Source organism: Hoplias malabaricus, chromosome X2 (assembly GCF_029633855.1).
Source record: "Hoplias malabaricus isolate fHopMal1 chromosome X2, fHopMal1.hap1, whole genome shotgun sequence".
In the NCBI taxonomy this organism is placed as follows: domain Eukaryota; kingdom Metazoa; phylum Chordata; class Actinopteri; order Characiformes; family Erythrinidae; genus Hoplias; species Hoplias malabaricus.
In genome coordinates this window covers 7625144-7641371 of record NC_089819.1, presented here as the reverse complement: position 1 = coordinate 7641371, position 16228 = coordinate 7625144, and the positions used below count along the sequence as shown (strand labels likewise).

At 40.3% G+C, this 16228-nt stretch overlaps 1 protein-coding gene across 1 annotated transcript in view; it reads left to right on the top strand.

Moving 5' to 3' along the window:
• LOC136676983 (RLA class I histocompatibility antigen, alpha chain 11/11-like) overlaps positions 1-11998 on the top strand; it is a 30293-nt gene extending 18295 nt beyond the window's left edge. The window contains exons 3-7 of the mRNA XM_066654312.1: positions 7678-7950; positions 10965-11261; positions 11496-11591; positions 11818-11841; positions 11948-11998. Of these exons, the coding sequence (XP_066510409.1) occupies positions 7678-7950; positions 10965-11261; positions 11496-11591; positions 11818-11841; positions 11948-11979 (722 nt within the window). The 3' untranslated portion in view covers positions 11980-11998. The remainder of the gene's footprint in view (positions 1-7677; positions 7951-10964; positions 11262-11495; positions 11592-11817; positions 11842-11947) is intronic.
• Positions 11999-16228: the final 4230 nt, after the last annotated feature.

The window sequence follows — 16228 nt, the reverse complement described above, 5'->3', positions numbered from 1 at the left end:
CTCTACTGCTCTCACTTTCCTCTACCTTTTTTCCTCTACTCTCTTTCCCCTTCTCTTTCTGTTTGTCTTTTCTCTCTCTCTCTCCATTTCTCTGTTGTTCTCTCTCTCCTCACGCCCTACCTTTCTCTCTCTCATCTGTCTCTCCCTTTCTCCTGTTATTTTTCTCTCTCCTTCTACCCTCTCTCTCTCCATTTCTCTGTCTCTCACCTCTCCCTTGTCGTCTTTTTCTCCTCTGTCTCTCTCTCCTCTGTGGAGTATGAGTTGTGATTGTTGTGATGAAGGTTTTATTGGAGTCTTTCTGAGCTGCGGAGAGAAGAGGAAACGTCGGGAGGTGAGGTTTATTTTGAGGGGAGCTCAGAGATGGCTCTGTTTCAGCGGAGAGAGAGAAGCCTGAGTGAGTCTTAAAGGCTGATGCAGATGAAGGGGGATGTTGTATAAACAGATGGAGGTGGTGGGGTTGAGAGGGTGTGGGACTGTGGGGGGCTCTGGAACATTTCTGCTGGGGTCTTGATCTTTACTGACCTTTTGTCGTGAAGCTTGAAGTGGCCGCTGAATTCTAACGTGTTTTTAGGTGATTTTGTGTTTCACTGTCGACCTGAGGCAGTGGATAAAGTTCAAAACTCCAAACCCTCTCCCCTTCTCTTTCTCTCACTCTCTCTCTATTCCCTCTCTCTTTCTCTTCCTCCTTCCTCTTCTCTCTCTGTGTCTCTGCTCTGTTTTCTGTCTAACACCCAATAGCCCCTTTTCTGTCCCTTCTCTCACTCTATCCCTCTCTCTGTCCCTTCTCTCTCTTCTCTTACTTTTTCTCTCGCCTCACATCTCTCACTTTCTCTCGCTCTCTACCTCTCTCGCATGGCTCTCATTTTCTTTCTTCTTTCTCTCCTCTCTCCTTTTCTTTCTCTCTCTCCCTTTCTATTCGTCATTGTTTCTCTCCTCTCTCCTTTCTCCCTCTCTCTCTCCTTCTCTCTTCCTCTCTACTGTTCTACACTTTTTTCTTTCCTCTCTCTCTCCTCTCTCACCTATCTATTGTTCTTCTCTTTGTTTCTCTCCTCTCTCCTTTTCTCTCTCTCTCTGTCTCTCAGTTCAGTTCAGCAGTGCTTTAGTGGCATGAATGTAATCCAATACACTGTTGCTGAAGGATATTACAGAAAATACAGAAACATTTAGATACAGATACAATTACAACCACAGGAAGTGATATTTACAGGATTACTGATCAAACAAGAAACGGAAAATAAGAGTGGGGAGATGATATAGATGTTTAATCAGTAATACGTCTGTAATAATCATTAATAATTAGTAATAAATCAGTAATAAGTTAGTAATAATCAATAATAATTGGTCTGGAGCTTCTCAGTGTCAGTGCGGAGCAGGAACTCAGGACAGACTCGACTCACTCTCTGATAGAACCTGCTCCTGACGGACTCGTACCTGGGACACTGGGCTAGGAAGTACAGCTCTGTCTTCACCACCGAGAGCTCACAGTGAGAGCACAGTCTGGCCTCTCTGGGCACCCAGCTCTGTCTGTGACGGCCGCTCTCCACGGCCAGACTGTGCTCACTGAGTCTGTACATGGTCAGCGTCTTCCTCAGTGCCCTCTCTCTGATGGTTGTGAGGTATGCGGCCAGTGTGTAGTCTCTGCTGAGAGCTGAGTAGCTCTGTAGTTTGTTTTGGTGGTGTATAGTGTGGGTGTGGTTCCCCTGGTTCTTAGACCTCTTTTGAAATGTCACTATCTCAGTTTTTCTGTGGTTTACTTTCAGAGCCCAGTTTTGACAGTAGTTCTCCAGGACGTTTAAACTTTCCTAGAGTCCCTCTCTGGTGGGGGACAGTAAAACAAGGTCATCTGAGTAGAGGAGGCACTTGATTCTGGTTTCTCCCAAAGAGAGGCCGGGTACTGAGTCACTCTGGTCCAGTTCAGCAGCCAGGTCATTGATGTAGAGATTAAAGAGAGTGGGGCTCAGGCTGCAGCCCTGATGTACTCCTCGTGACTGTGGGAAGAGCTCTGTTCTGAGCGTTCCCTTTTTCACTGCACATTTACTGTGAGAGTACATCCATTTAATGACGTCGAATGTTATCTCCTCCACGCCTCTTTCATTAAGTTTATACAATAATCCCCTGTGCCACATGGAGTCAAACGCTTTTTGAAAATCTACAAAACGTGTGAAGATTTTGTCTTTATTCTGATTGAAGTGTTTATCTCTCAGTGTGTGGAGGGTGAAGATGTCGTCAGAGGCTCTGTGGTTGTCTCCTTCTTCCTTTCTATTCTTCTTCTCTTTGTTTCTCTTCTCTCTCCTTTCTCTCTCTCCCTCTCCTTCTCTCATCCTATCCAGTTCTACTCTTTTTTCTCTCCTCTCTATCTCTCTCTCTCTCTCTCTCTCTTTCTTTCTATTTTTCTTCTCTTTGTTTCTCTCCTTTCTCCTTCTCTCTTCCTATCTATTGTTCTTCTCTTTTTTCTCTCCTCTCTCTCTCTCTCTCTCTCTCTCTCTCTATTCTTCTTCTCTGTTTCTCTTTTCTCCACCCCTTCTTTCTTCCTTTCTATTCTTCTTCTTTCTTTGTCTCCTCTCTCCTTCTCTCTACTTCTCTTTGTTTCTCTCTCCTTTTCTCTCCCCTATGTCTTCTCTCCCTATTTTTTCCTCTCTCCCCCCTCTCTGTCTGTTTCTCTCTCCCTCTCTACTCTCTGTTCTCTCTGTGTTTCTGTGTTTTTGTGTGAAGCAGAGGGGGATGTGTTAAGCCCCAGAGTGACCCTGGAGTCATGGAATGGGGCAGTTTTATCCTGTTGCTCTGGTGCTTTCTGGCGGCTCTAAAGCCAGTGTAAGAGACGGGGCTCATTGTGTTTGAGCAGAGGGGAGCACGGGGTGATTCGAGTGTGATGTTGAACTTTAGAGACTGGTTGTGTTCACACAGAGAGTACAGTGGGGTACGGAAGAAGGGTCTCACAATGTGGGGGCACAGCGGGAGCAGGAGGAGGGGAGACCAGACTCGGAGTGGAGTGCTGTCACTGTGGGGGTCTCAACACTCTCCTGCTTCAGCTCCTTCTGTTACTCATTCTCAACTGGGGGAGGCACAGAGGAGGGGCATCAACCTGCTGCTGTCACTGAGAGGAGGAGGAGGAGGAGGTTGTAGAGGGTGGGGCTCTAAGCAGTGAGATGGTGCAGGGGAGTGGTCTGAGGGGGCTTGGGTTCTCCTGAGGGACAGTGGTTCTAAAGGTGTGGTGGACTCTCAGGTTGTGGACTGTAGGGTGGAGTCCGGTGGTCAGACAGTGGAGGAAATGGTGGAGCAGTACGAGGAGATGCAGGAGGATGATGTTCTCTCAGATGTTTCTGACGGAGCGTCTCAGATGGAGGAGGAGCAGCAGCTGAACTCTCCACAGGAGATAAAGGCGTTTTTTATGGAATGTTTGGAGAAATAGTGGATGTTTTCTAATTTGTTTACATCGTGGATAAATGTGGGAAGTCAGTCGTGAAGTTACAAAGAACAGTGAGCTTCAAAGAGTCGAGCAACAGAAGAGACCTTCACTGAAAACCAGGGGTGGAGTTAAGGAGGAGAGGAGCCCCCTGCTCCACAAAGACATCTATGGATCAGTCAAAAAAAGGGGGCCCACTCTTTTCAGTCGTGCTCTGTTTTCTCTTTCCTCTCTTGCTCCTCTTCCTGATAGAGAAGCTGGGAATATGTTCTTTAATCGTAACTGAGGGGCTGAGGTGGGAACAGTTTTGATGTTGATTTCGTACAATAAACCCACAGTGAAGGGGGAGGGGAGGGCTGTTGTGACAGGGGAAGCACTTCCTCAGTTCTGGCTCTAACCTCAGTGCAGAAAATGGGCTGCTGTTCTCTGGGGGTCTGGGGTGGAGCAGGGGCCACTCTTCACAGTTAAAGCAGACCTTTAAGGCACAGCAGTTGTTTGTGAATGTTTCTGAGGCAGTCGTAGTGAGAGAGGAGAAGAATGTTTCACAGCTGAAAAGGCTCTGAAACAACACGAGAGCAAACTTAGTCGTAACGCAGAGTGCTGGGTGCGAGCGGGGGATTGGAACTGTGCTGTAGACTTTAGTTTGAACAGGAAGAGGAGGAGCCTCTCCCACAGTCCACCATGGTTGGGGTGAGTAAAGGAGTGGGGCCTGGTGCACATGGAGGGAGAAGTGTGGAGTGAAATAGTGCTCCTGGGTTACAGCAGCTGTAGTAAGAGTCAGTGCAGTGAGATTGGACAGAGTTTACATTTTAAGCACAAACAGGAATAAAGCTTTAAAACACTAATATCCTCCTAATTTGAGCAGCACATGAACTTAATGTTCCCCTGATCCCGAAGCTCAGGTTTTACTGATGGTTTTTACTGGTACAACATGAGTTGTTTTTGAACATTGTTACTGTATTTTGCCAGCGGTGAAGTATCAGGCAACAGACTGAGATCGTTTGGGTCCATGGTGGGATGTGGATAAAACACAAATGAAGGACTTCTCTCAACAATACACCACACACACAGCAGCTATGGTTGAAAAGTGTACTCAGGATTGAAAGAAAGAACTGATTGGTGGTTGCTGTGGTACAGTGGTATCACCATTAGCTCCCATGTGTGAGACATGGGTTTGATTGCAGGTCTGGGAAACCAGTCTGTGCTACACCAATAAGAGTCCTTGGGCAAGAATCCTAACACTGCATTGGCCTAACTGTAATACCAGTAAACTTGTAAGTTGCTCTGGATAAGAGCGTCTGCCAAAATGTCATAAATGTAAATGATACAGGTGTGAAATTTCTGTTGCAAGGAAACGAGAAGGTAGTGGTGTTCTTTCTTCATGTACAGGTGAAGGGGGCTTAGAATATTGGGTGCGAACACTCATTCCATCTTTGCTCTGGCACAGGCTCACTGCCCTTGAAGATTCACAGATGAGAAATGTGGAGTTTTCCTGGACTTTTGCACCTGTCCTTTAACTGCTGTTGCAGGAAAGAGGTCATGGCCTTCTGTCTAGAGACAGCCCAGACACTCCTTTATGAAGGAGGACCATTGTGGGCTGAAGTAGCATCATGCTTTTACTGTGGGTAGAGAACTTAGAATAAATAAAAAATTAGTTTTTACTGAGACTCAGTGATATGGATATGGACCCATCTGTTCATTTCCTCAGAGTCTTTAAAGTACTGTTCTCTGATGGACTGATGTGTGGTCAGTGCAACCACCTGCATTAGGCTGAATTATGGGCAGGTTGTGTGATCTCTTGGCCCTGTGGTGAAATATTCTGTGTTGTTTTCTTTGGTACTTATCTGATGTTTAGATGTTGTTGCAGTTGAGAGTAAGGTTAGCTAATTCTAAATGTTTTTTGTAATAGGAAATGTATCCCACCTTTGGGAGTTTGAGGCTCTCCTACAGCGTGTTACTCCTCTCAGTAAAAAGGAGTGAAGAAACTACAGGGAACACATCGGCCTGGATGATCAGCTTGATTTTAACTCATCTGTACAGCTCTGAATATAGAGCAGACACTGACTGAATAATTTACACAGCATCGCAGTCTGTCAGTTTTGGATTGAGTGTGAAAGAAGGCATGTGTTCATTTTCAAAATTGAGGTTCTTTTTTTTTCATCTTGGTGTGAATAGGCTTTTAGAGTCTATCTGTAGCAGTGTGGCTGCCATTCTCACAGACCCTTCTGTAGACCCTGTTCGGTGGTAGACATTAGGACAAGGTCATCAGCAAACAGTAAACACTTGATCTCAGTTCTGTGTGGAGTGAGTCAGGTTTGTCTGACTGCTCCATTGATTTCAAACATGCTGGGATTTTGAGTACATCCATGCCTGATTCCAAAACTCTGTGCAAGGAGCTGGGCTAAATCTGCCAGTGTATATACAGTGGTGTGAAAAAGTTTTTGCCCCTTCATGATTTCTTATTTGCATGTCTGTCACTCTTAAATGTTTCAGATCATCAAACTAATTTAAATATTAGTCAAAGACAACAGCAGTAAACACAAAATGCAGTTTTTAATGAAGATTTTTATTATTAAGGGAGAAAAAAATCCAAAACTACATGGCCCTGTGTGAAAAAGTGTTTGCCCCCCAGTTATAACATAACTGTGGTTTATCACACCTGAGTTTAATTTCTCTAGCCACACCCAGGCCTGATTACTGCTACACTTGTTCTCAATCAAGAAATCACTTAAATAGGACCTGCCTGACAAAGTGAAGTAGACCAAAATCCTCAAAAGCTAGACATCAGGCCAAGATCCAAAGAAATTCAGGATCAAATGAGAAAGAAAGTAATCGAGATCTATCCGTCTGGAAAAGGTTATAAAGCCATTTCTAAAGTTTGGGACTCCAGCGAACATCTTGATGATCCCCAAGACTTTTGAAAAAATACTCTTTAAACTGACGAGACAAAAGTTGAACTTTTTGGAAGGTGTCCCATTACATCTGTAAAAGTAGCACAGCATTTCAGAAAAAGAGCATCATACCTACAGTAAAACATGGTGGTGGTGGTAGTGTGATGGTCTGGGGCTGTTTTGCTGCTTCAGGACCTGTAAGACTTGCTGTGATAAATGGAATCATTAATTCTGCTGTCTACCAAAAAAATCCTGAAGGAGAATCTTCAGCCGTCTGTCCGTGACCTCAAGCTGAAACAAACTTGGGTTCTGCAGCAGGACAGCGATCCAAAACACACCAGCAAGTCCACCTCTGAATGACTGAAGAAAAACAAAGTGAAGACTTGAGAGGCCTAGTCAAAGTCCTGACCTGAATCCTACTGAGATGCTGTGGCATGACCTTAAAAAGTGGTTCATGCTCGAAAACCCTCCAATGTGGCTGAATTACAACAATTCTGCAAAGATGAGTGGGCCACAGCGCTGTGAAGGACTCATTGCAATTTACCACTTTTTCACACAGGGCCTTGTAGGTTTGGATTTTTCTTTTCACCCTTAATAATAAAAATTGCATTTGGTGTTTACTTGTGTTGTCTTTGACTAATACTTAAGTTTGTTTGATGATCTGAAAGATTTAAGAGTGACAAATATGCAAAAAAAAAAATAAAAAAAAAATATATATATATATATATATCATGAAGGGGCAAACATGTTTTCACACTACTATATTACACATTTGTTGTTTAAATATATTTTTAAAAAAATGTTTTTTTTTTTGTTTCCCCCCCGTCTTACATTTCTGTGATGTGGCTTGCAAAATAGAGTATTTGTTAATAGGAAATATAATGATTTATAATTTGTAATGATTTATTATTCATTAGTATTATATCAAGTGCTCTCCTTAACATTTTAGGAAGCCATTTATTCTGTTTATGATGTTTCTGAACAAATGAAGAATGAAATGTGGTGAGAAGATAACAGTGTATAATGTCTGAGTGCTGATGTCATTTTATACGGCTCCTAATGGAATGTACTCATCTGATCTGGTGTGTATTAAGTATATGTCACGTTGCGTTGAGCAACATCTGTTCTCACACACTTACATAGTGGGGTTTTGTCTTTTTGTGGGGACTACAAGCTGGTCCCTTCAACATAAATTATTACATTTTAGGGTCAGTATGTTTTAAGGTTAAAGAAAGCTTAGGATTTGGGTAAATGCGAGGGTTAGGCTGGTAACACTTATGATTAAAGTTAGTGTACGTCTCCACAAAATAAATGGAAATCTATGTAAAGTCCCCAGGAGTCACAGAAACAAACTTTTGTTTGTGTGTGTGTGTGTGTCTGCAGGAGTTCATACAGTCCAGGAAATGTACGGCTGTGAGCTGAATGATGATGGAACCATGCATTTTTACAGTCAGTTTGGTTATGATGGAGAAGACTTTGTCAGTCTGGATCTGAGCACTCAAACCTGGACTGCACCTACACCTCAAGCTGTTGTTACTAAACTAAAGTGGGAGCGTCTAGGAGACGCTGCTCAGTGGAAGAACTACTTTGATAACATCTGTATCGATTGGTTAAAGAAGTATGTGGAATATGGCAGATCCACTCTGGAGAGGAAAGGTAAATTCTGTGATCTGTAATACACACACACACACACACACACACACAAAATTATTCCCTCATCAGTAAAAACTTGATCAGTGTACTCCCTTAATCATCTAGACAAACATCCATGTTTTCATTTATTCATTTTTCATTCAGATCTAAATAAACAAGACCTGCTCAGATATTTAGTTATTTAACAATTAATAATGTTTATAATTAATAATACTTGTGATGGATATATGTTTTGGATATAGCTGTTTATAACTGTATAACCTACCAAAAATATATATTATAGCCATAAAGCTGTCTGACATTCCCTGTCCACTTCTCCTGAGCATGTTCATTTAAAGACTGTCATGTCTGACACTTCTAGACAATATCATATCCAATTAGGAAAGGCAAAAGGTAAGTGAATAAACAATTCCCTCACATTTCCGGTGTATCTCATGTGTATAGCAGAGGAAGAAATGCTGATGCAATTTTGACAAAATAATACGGTTTCTGTTGTTATTTGTCTAAGAAAGTGCGCATAAACAAAATTAATGCAATTAATGTTATTTTTTTTCTTCATTTGTCATCCCTGGCAGAGTGACACCCACTATATAGTGCTTTTTGACAGCATGGTCCCTACTCAGCTTGACTTGGCTTGAGTCTTTTGCTGTTCCATTAGGCAAATCTGGTACCTTATCCCTGGAACTGGGAACATTTTTAATACTTGTTCATGCCTGGTTCAAAGTGAGCTGATACACTGTTGGACATATTGTATGACACATAGTGTAAATGGAACTTTGATAGGTACAACTGTTTTTAAAGACCAGTTTTGTCCTCTAAAGGTACATTAATTCTCTTCTCCAGAACAAGAGGTGATAATTTATAAGATTTGATCTTTGCTGTGTAAAATAATAGAACCCAGGGGGATGGGGAGCATGTCAAGCTTTATCTAAACCGATGCCTTGCAGTGGAAAAGCGCCTTTAGTGATAATTAACTTAATATTTCTAGGCTTTTTACTAGATGAACAGTTATGTCACTATGACTTATTGGAAGCAGAGGGGTACAGCAGTGCCCCTCTAAATTCTGAGTGTGACCCAATACAACAAATAGAAACACCACTGGGAAAAAAAAATAAAAATCACAATGATAGATTTAGTAAATGTCAGCTTGAGAACCAGTAGATTATGACTGAAGTACTGAATCCTTTTAAAGAAATAGTGCAAGATAAAATGTTATAAATAAAATAATAATAAAAAAAGAAAATAATTAAAATAATGAAAAATGAAGGAACCATTCACCATTGTAGAAAAAAGAATAGTATAAAATGATGAGCCTAATGGCTACTTGCATTTAAAACCGCCAGCACATTTAATGGAATCAAAGGAGAATCAGAATCACTTTATTTCTCCAAGTATGTTCAAGGGGCTAAAATCAATGAGTGATATTAGTACATATGCAGATGATTTGTTGTCTGTATGCTAGTTTTTCCAACATACTATAAATGTGCTATAAAAGCTATTATATACAGAATATTACAGAATTATTGAGAATGATTCAGATTTATCTGAGCACCATATTCTGTACAGATCACAAAAAGGAATAGATGTATATTTCCACACCATCCTTGAAGACAGGAGTTTGGCTTTTAAAGTCCCATTTGTGTCCCATTTACAGTGTTTATCACAGAAACACATACTGAGATAATGATAAAAATAAGATTTATTATAAGAAGATAGTCTCCTGCACAGATTTAGTGCAGTTTTAATTAGTCCACCATCACTGTTCCCCATTTGTTAGAAAAAGTGTACACCTTAAGTTCAGATATAAAAAACTGAACATTGTAAACATACTCCCCTAGCCCTCTGGCTCCCTCTCTTTCTCTCTTGGTATTAGAAACAGATAAAACTGACACTCAGTTTACTCCAGTCCTGAGGATGAGCTGTTATTGTGTAGTACTTTGCTCCAGTCGAGCACTCTTTTATAAGGGTGAGGATTATGAAGGTGGGTGGATGGAGGGCAGATGGAGCCTGGAAGTTGGTGAGTGTGCTGGCTGCTGAGATGAGGCCCAGTCTGATCATCTTCTTCACAGAATCCTGGTGAATGTGATTTCAGCACCTGCCCAGTTCACTGGGGTCCAGCTGCCTTTCTCCTGTCTGTTAATCACTGCTGTGGAGCCTTATATGTGGCTTGCGTTAAGGTCTCATTCCAAAACTCCTCTGGGACCTGAAGGGGTCTAAGTGGACACAGCTGATGGCTTTGGGCTCTTCTCTACAAAGCTGATGGAGGTGTACAAGCCCCCCACAGAGAAAAGAACAGCTGGTCTACAGTGGAGGGTGGTACATGGGACCATGGCCACACCAGATTTTCCAGTTTGGGAAAATAAAATGTTTAATGTGATCAGTGCTGCCTCTGCAATGCCCCTCAAGATCAACCCTGCTTTAGGCACAATTATGCAAATTAGTCAAACTGTGTTTCCGCCCCCTGAGGATGCACACCAGGGCTATGTTTATGAATATGAGAGTTTTATGAGCTGAAAGCTAGGACAAGGAGTAGTTTGGTGCAGTTTTATACTGTTGTCTGCATATCATGAGAGGGAGAACGAAGGTGAGAAGAGGGGCAGGGGAGTATCTGTGTGTGTGTGTGAGTGAGAGAGAGAGAGAAAGAGAGAGAGAGAGAGAATGGAGGTGAGAAATATGAAGAGAGAACAAAGGTGATGGGAAATGGGGAGATAGAAAAACATTGAGAGAATGACAGAAGAGAGGGTAGAGAAAAGGTGATGGCGGTGGGTGAAGACACTAATGTGAGGCCCTAACGTTAACTCTCCCACCCGCCCTACCACTAAACTTATACATCGCTGCAGCGACACACTCAAAGTGCCTAGCCATTTTTTTGCATTTATCAAAGTTGAAACGGGGTAGAGTGAGCTGAAACTTGTGTGTTGTAGCTACTCTTTAATGAGGAACATTTTATTTTTATTTTTTTTATTTTATTGTGAATGTTACAGTAAACACTTTTCAAATTCTCCCTCTCTCTCTAGTTCCTCCAGAGGGGGTTGTATTCCAGAAGGACTCTTCTTCTCCAGTGGTGTGTCATGCTACAGGTTTCTTTCCCAAAGAAGTGATGATCTCCTGGCAGAAGAATGGAGAGGATCTTTATGAGGATGTGGACCTCAAAGAGACTCAGGTCAATGAGGACGGTAGTTTCCTGAAGAGAAGTGTTCTGACGGTCTCACCCAAGGAACTGGACAGAGACAAGTACACCTGTGTCATTCAGCACGCTGGACTGGAGAAGGATATGGTTCTACAGGTGTCTGATCGCAGAGTCCTGCAAGGAGGTACAGATCAATCAATCAAATCAGATTCTAATAAAAAACATATTTATATTGAATATCACTGTCTTGAATAAGGGCGGCACAGTGGTGCAGCAGGTAGTTTCAGAGTCACACAGCTACAGGGACCTGGAAATTGTGGGTTCAATCCCGCCCCGGGTGACTGTCTGTGAGGAGTTTGGTATGTGATGAATGTTTATGTTGATGGAGGTCTATAATGGTGTGACGCTATAATTTCAGGTGGTGTGCCAGTTGCTGTCATCATTGGTGTTGTGGCTCTTCTCCTGCTCATTGTCGTTGGCGTTGTTGGATTTTTCATTTGGAAGAAAAAGTCTGGTAAGAGAGAAGAGAGTCAAATATATGGTTTGTAAAAGAAATGCAGAGGAGTATTACTGATAGATTTCATTATGTACTTCTATTAATTTCTGCATTTACCTCTTATGGATCAGGCTCACAGTTACTCTTAATTCACTATTCTAACTTAAAAAGTTTATTTCCTCTCTGGTTGTGAATGGCTTAGTTGACTGTGAGAGTGCTTTAATAATGACATGTTTATTTTCAGGCTTCAAGCCCGTCAGCCAAACACGTAAGTGAACCTTTATGATAATAATATTGTACTAAAGATGAATTAAATTTATTAATATTGTTTAGTTCATTTTATGAATCATTGAGTTTTGACATTTATTTTACAGCATCTGAGGATTCAGCTTCTGATAAATCCTAAAGGCTAAATTTGCTGATGCAGATTTGACAGTGAGCTTTTTCTATTATTTTTAACTACAATGTTTTTACTGCATATTCACTAAGCCATGAACATAACCCTAACATAAGATTATAGAAAGAGTAACGATGTATTTATATTTGTGTTTATAGTTGGTGAAGAGCGACGAAGATGGGATGGATTTTAAGAGATGGTTCAACAGCCCTTCATTTACAACTTCTGCAGATATTTCTTTTCTCATTAAAAAAACATTCATTTGATCAGTTTTATTTCAGACTTCATTAGTTCTTGGGTGTAACTTTATTGATCTTGACAAGCTTTTGATTTTGAATCTATCAGTTAAACAGGTTTAAGGGGATTAGTCTTTTATTTGAATTACTTTTACCATTTTCATTGTCCTAATGTCTGTTTGTAACTGTACTGTTAAAATGCACTGCGCTTAGAAATGTTCTTCTCTTGGGAAAGATAGTTTGACACTTGACTAAATCCCTTGATTCACACACCACCGTTTATGAAGTGTAATTCTCCACAGTTTGAAACTCTGATTCAAAGCATATATATCAACAGATACAAGTATTTAATATGTGAATATCTTTAATACAGGTTCATGTAGTGACACTTGATAATTTTTAATTTAGCTGGAGTTTATGCCACATCCTGAAACTCACTTTTTGTTTGTTCTTTTTGGAATAATTTCGGAAAAATTTGAATCATAAAATGTTCAATGTCAATAATTAATTTCCACATCAAGAATCAGAGATTCTTATTTATTCAGCTAAACAACAGTGTGAAGATGCAGGATGATGCAGAAGAAACTTAGTTATAGAAAGATAAAGCTTCTCTGCTTCAGAGTGTTGTATAAGGCTCAGTGCTGTATATTAATTCTTAATTCACTGTACAATTTAAAACAAATCATTTTCTTGTTTAATATATTTCTCTTCTGATCTGTTTATTAGAAATGTGATGATACAGATTTGAATACTTATTAAACAGATTTAAAAAAAACAGAAGGCCTAAAATAAACAATTCACTTCAAAACAAATAAATTTTATTGCCTGGTTTATCGTTATATAAAAAGAATTTCTTAAGTAGGTAAATACATGTAATGGCATGTAATACCCTTTAAATGTAAACAGGTAATGTAAACAATAAATGGCTTTCATTTATTCCATGTGATTTGTGAGATTTTTTTTTATGTTTATGAATTATTTATGAAATATTAATGTGAATTAATGTCCTAATCTTTTAGTAAAATATAAACCCTTTCAGCATGAATAATTAGTCTTAAACTCAGCAAGCTATTTTATGGAGCTACTGCTGAACAAAACTCTTTTAAATGAAACAGTTCTGAACAGTTTGGCCTTTTTGTAACATCCACCCATCCTCCTCTGATCAAACTACTGGTAGATATTTACAGTATCACCAGTTAAGTCTGCCATTATGCTACAGTATAGTTACATTAGAGTACTGATATAAGAGTGATGGGAATTATGGGGATTAAGGCAATAAAAGTGGTAACAGTCTGAGGCGATAATAACAGGACTGGAAGCAGCAATCTGAGTGTTGTTAATCCGAGTCCATTTCTACTTCAGTGTAATTGATAGTGAGTAATGTTGAGGGGTCAGAGGCTGGCAGCAGTAAATGGAGGTGAGCATCAAGTCTGGTGTGGACCTCAGAAGACCCCAGCAATCTTTCTTCAGTGGTCAGTCATTTTCTATGAAAACAGTAAAGAGATGGTATTAGGTTGAGTGCAGAGAAAAGCATATGTATATATTCTCATTAGTGTAGTGACTCCAACAGATCTGACTGGAAGGAGAGAAACCAGAAGGAACACAAACATGAGCATCCTGAAGCAATGCCAACTCTCCACTCCATCAACCTTAATCTAGAAGAGGCTAGGTGCCAAAAGCTAAATATAACAAGTGGGTTTTGAACCTAGTGATTGAAACTGTGTCCCAAACACTAGCTAAAAGATTATTCCAGAGCTGAGGGTTGTGAAAGCTCACTGCTGAAGTCTTAAAAATTCTGGGAACTAGTAAGAGACTGGCACTCTGAGATCCAAGAAATCATGTTGGTTCCTAGTACACGATGAGGTCTTGCAAGTATTCAGGGACAAGACCATACAAGGCTTTAGTAAGTAAAGGAATTTTGTAGTCAATATGGAATTTAACTGGAAGCTAGTGAAGGGCTGATGAGACTGGGCTGATATTATCAGATTTTCTAGTTTTAGTGAGGACCCTGACTGCAGCACTTTGAATTAGCTGGAGTTTACTTTTCTGCTGGAGCATCCTCACAGTAGCACATTGCAATAATCTAATCTCAATGTAAAAAAGCATGTACTACTTTTCCTAATCTGACAGGGAGAAGGTGATGATACCTTAGATGTAGAAAAGCTGTTTTTGTAATAATACCTACAGGTGTATCTCAGTAAATGAGAATATCATCAAAAAGTTTAATTCAATTCACAGAGTGAATCAGTGAAACAAAGAACCAAGAAATTTGAGTGATGGCGTGTCCACAGTCTCAGCGGCAGTGATATCACTCCAAAATCTTGAAAAGACTTCCTGGTTAGCATCCTCTGGTGAATCCTCTGCTGGATGCTGCTTCAGGGTGGAATTTTAAGTGTCTTCTTTCGTTTTCTCCAGTATTTGGACAGGTTGTAATATGGTGTCACATCAGTTTCTGTGCCACAGTAGAGAAGGAGGAACGTAGAAAAAAGCAGTAGCTTTAAGGGTGACCACTTTCGGAATGACCACTGCTCTGTGTTGATCCTGATCATTGAAGAGCAGGGGGCGGAGCAATAGATGGACTACAATCTGTAACTGTAGAACTAAAAATTTAGTGTAGACAGTCAGTGGATAATGAGTGTAGTATCAAGGGGATGGTAATAATGTAATAACGTAGTAATAATGGCTGAATGGTGTACGGCATATTCAGTGCTAACATGGATAATATGAAAACACTGATGTATTGTTTTAGCAGCTTTACTGTACGAAGAACTTTTATCATCCACATCGAAAATCTGGGCTTTGAGGTGGTAGTCCAAATGCAGGACTTGTAAAATAATTTTACAAAAAGTGGCGGATAATGTAAGAAGTGAGAAATCTGAGGAACAATGAGATTTTGAGATATTTTGCTTTATTAGTGGCTAATACTGCTGAAAATTATTGGAAGTAAATAGTCAACCCAGTAACCCAAAGAGTGCCTGCTGTTAAAATGCTTTGTCATTTTCATATTGTCTGCTAGTTGTAGAGATTTTCAAGTAAATAAATTGTACTGTAAGTATCTACATGTAATTTGCTTCTAACGTAACCAATCCCAAAGCAGGTGAGTATTCCATCTTGAAATATGAAAAACACATTTACTGCAGGAAGATAAATTCCCTTGAGAACACACTTCTGTGTTGGTAACACTCTGACCCACCGGAGTAAGAGGCAAATGCAGAGTTTTAATGAGGAGAATACACACAAAGGGCAAAGTAAGATTATGAACGACAGGGCTCAATTAGGACACTAGAGAGTGGCGATTACAATACAAAGAGACATGGTGCAAGTCCCGTTAATAAAGGCTGGTTAATGAGCAGAGGTGGTTCAGGTGTGTGTGATAGAGAGGAGTCATCTCTAGTACTCGGGAGAAGCTGACCTCCAGTGACAAATAGGCGTGACAGTGTTTTTATGTATTTAAGTGTTGATTGCTGGAAACTAAAATAAAATATAGCCTTTGTTTTGACAATTTTTATATTTTATTTTTCTTCAGTATTCATTCATTAACTGTCTGTAACCGCTTATCCTGTTCAAGGTCCATAGCGAACAGTCTCATCCTACCAGCCTCTCATCCAGCAGCTGTTGCTCTGGAATCACTGATCTTGTCAAAGACAGCCCTGTGTTCTTGAAGAATTATGCTGCATAGTCTGTTTTCTTTACCTCAAGCAAAACATAGACTGTTTTACCACTTGGTCAGACTTGGTTTTCCTTAACGGAAAACGTGTCTATGTTGCTGTCTGCCTCAGCTTCTCCTTAGCACTCTTCTAAGTCTCTTTGAATTTAGTTCTGTGCTTTTCTATCCTGTAATGTATTCACAACTTATACTTGTCACGGGTTGTGGGACAAATGAAGGTGCAGAAGCAAATGCTGAGGTGAGTAAATGTTTAATAAACCACCTTGTTGAACAAACAATTTTTTAAATATATCTTGTACTTTTTTGGACAGCAGCAAACTTGATCACCCCCTCATCTTTCTGATTGATCTTCTTC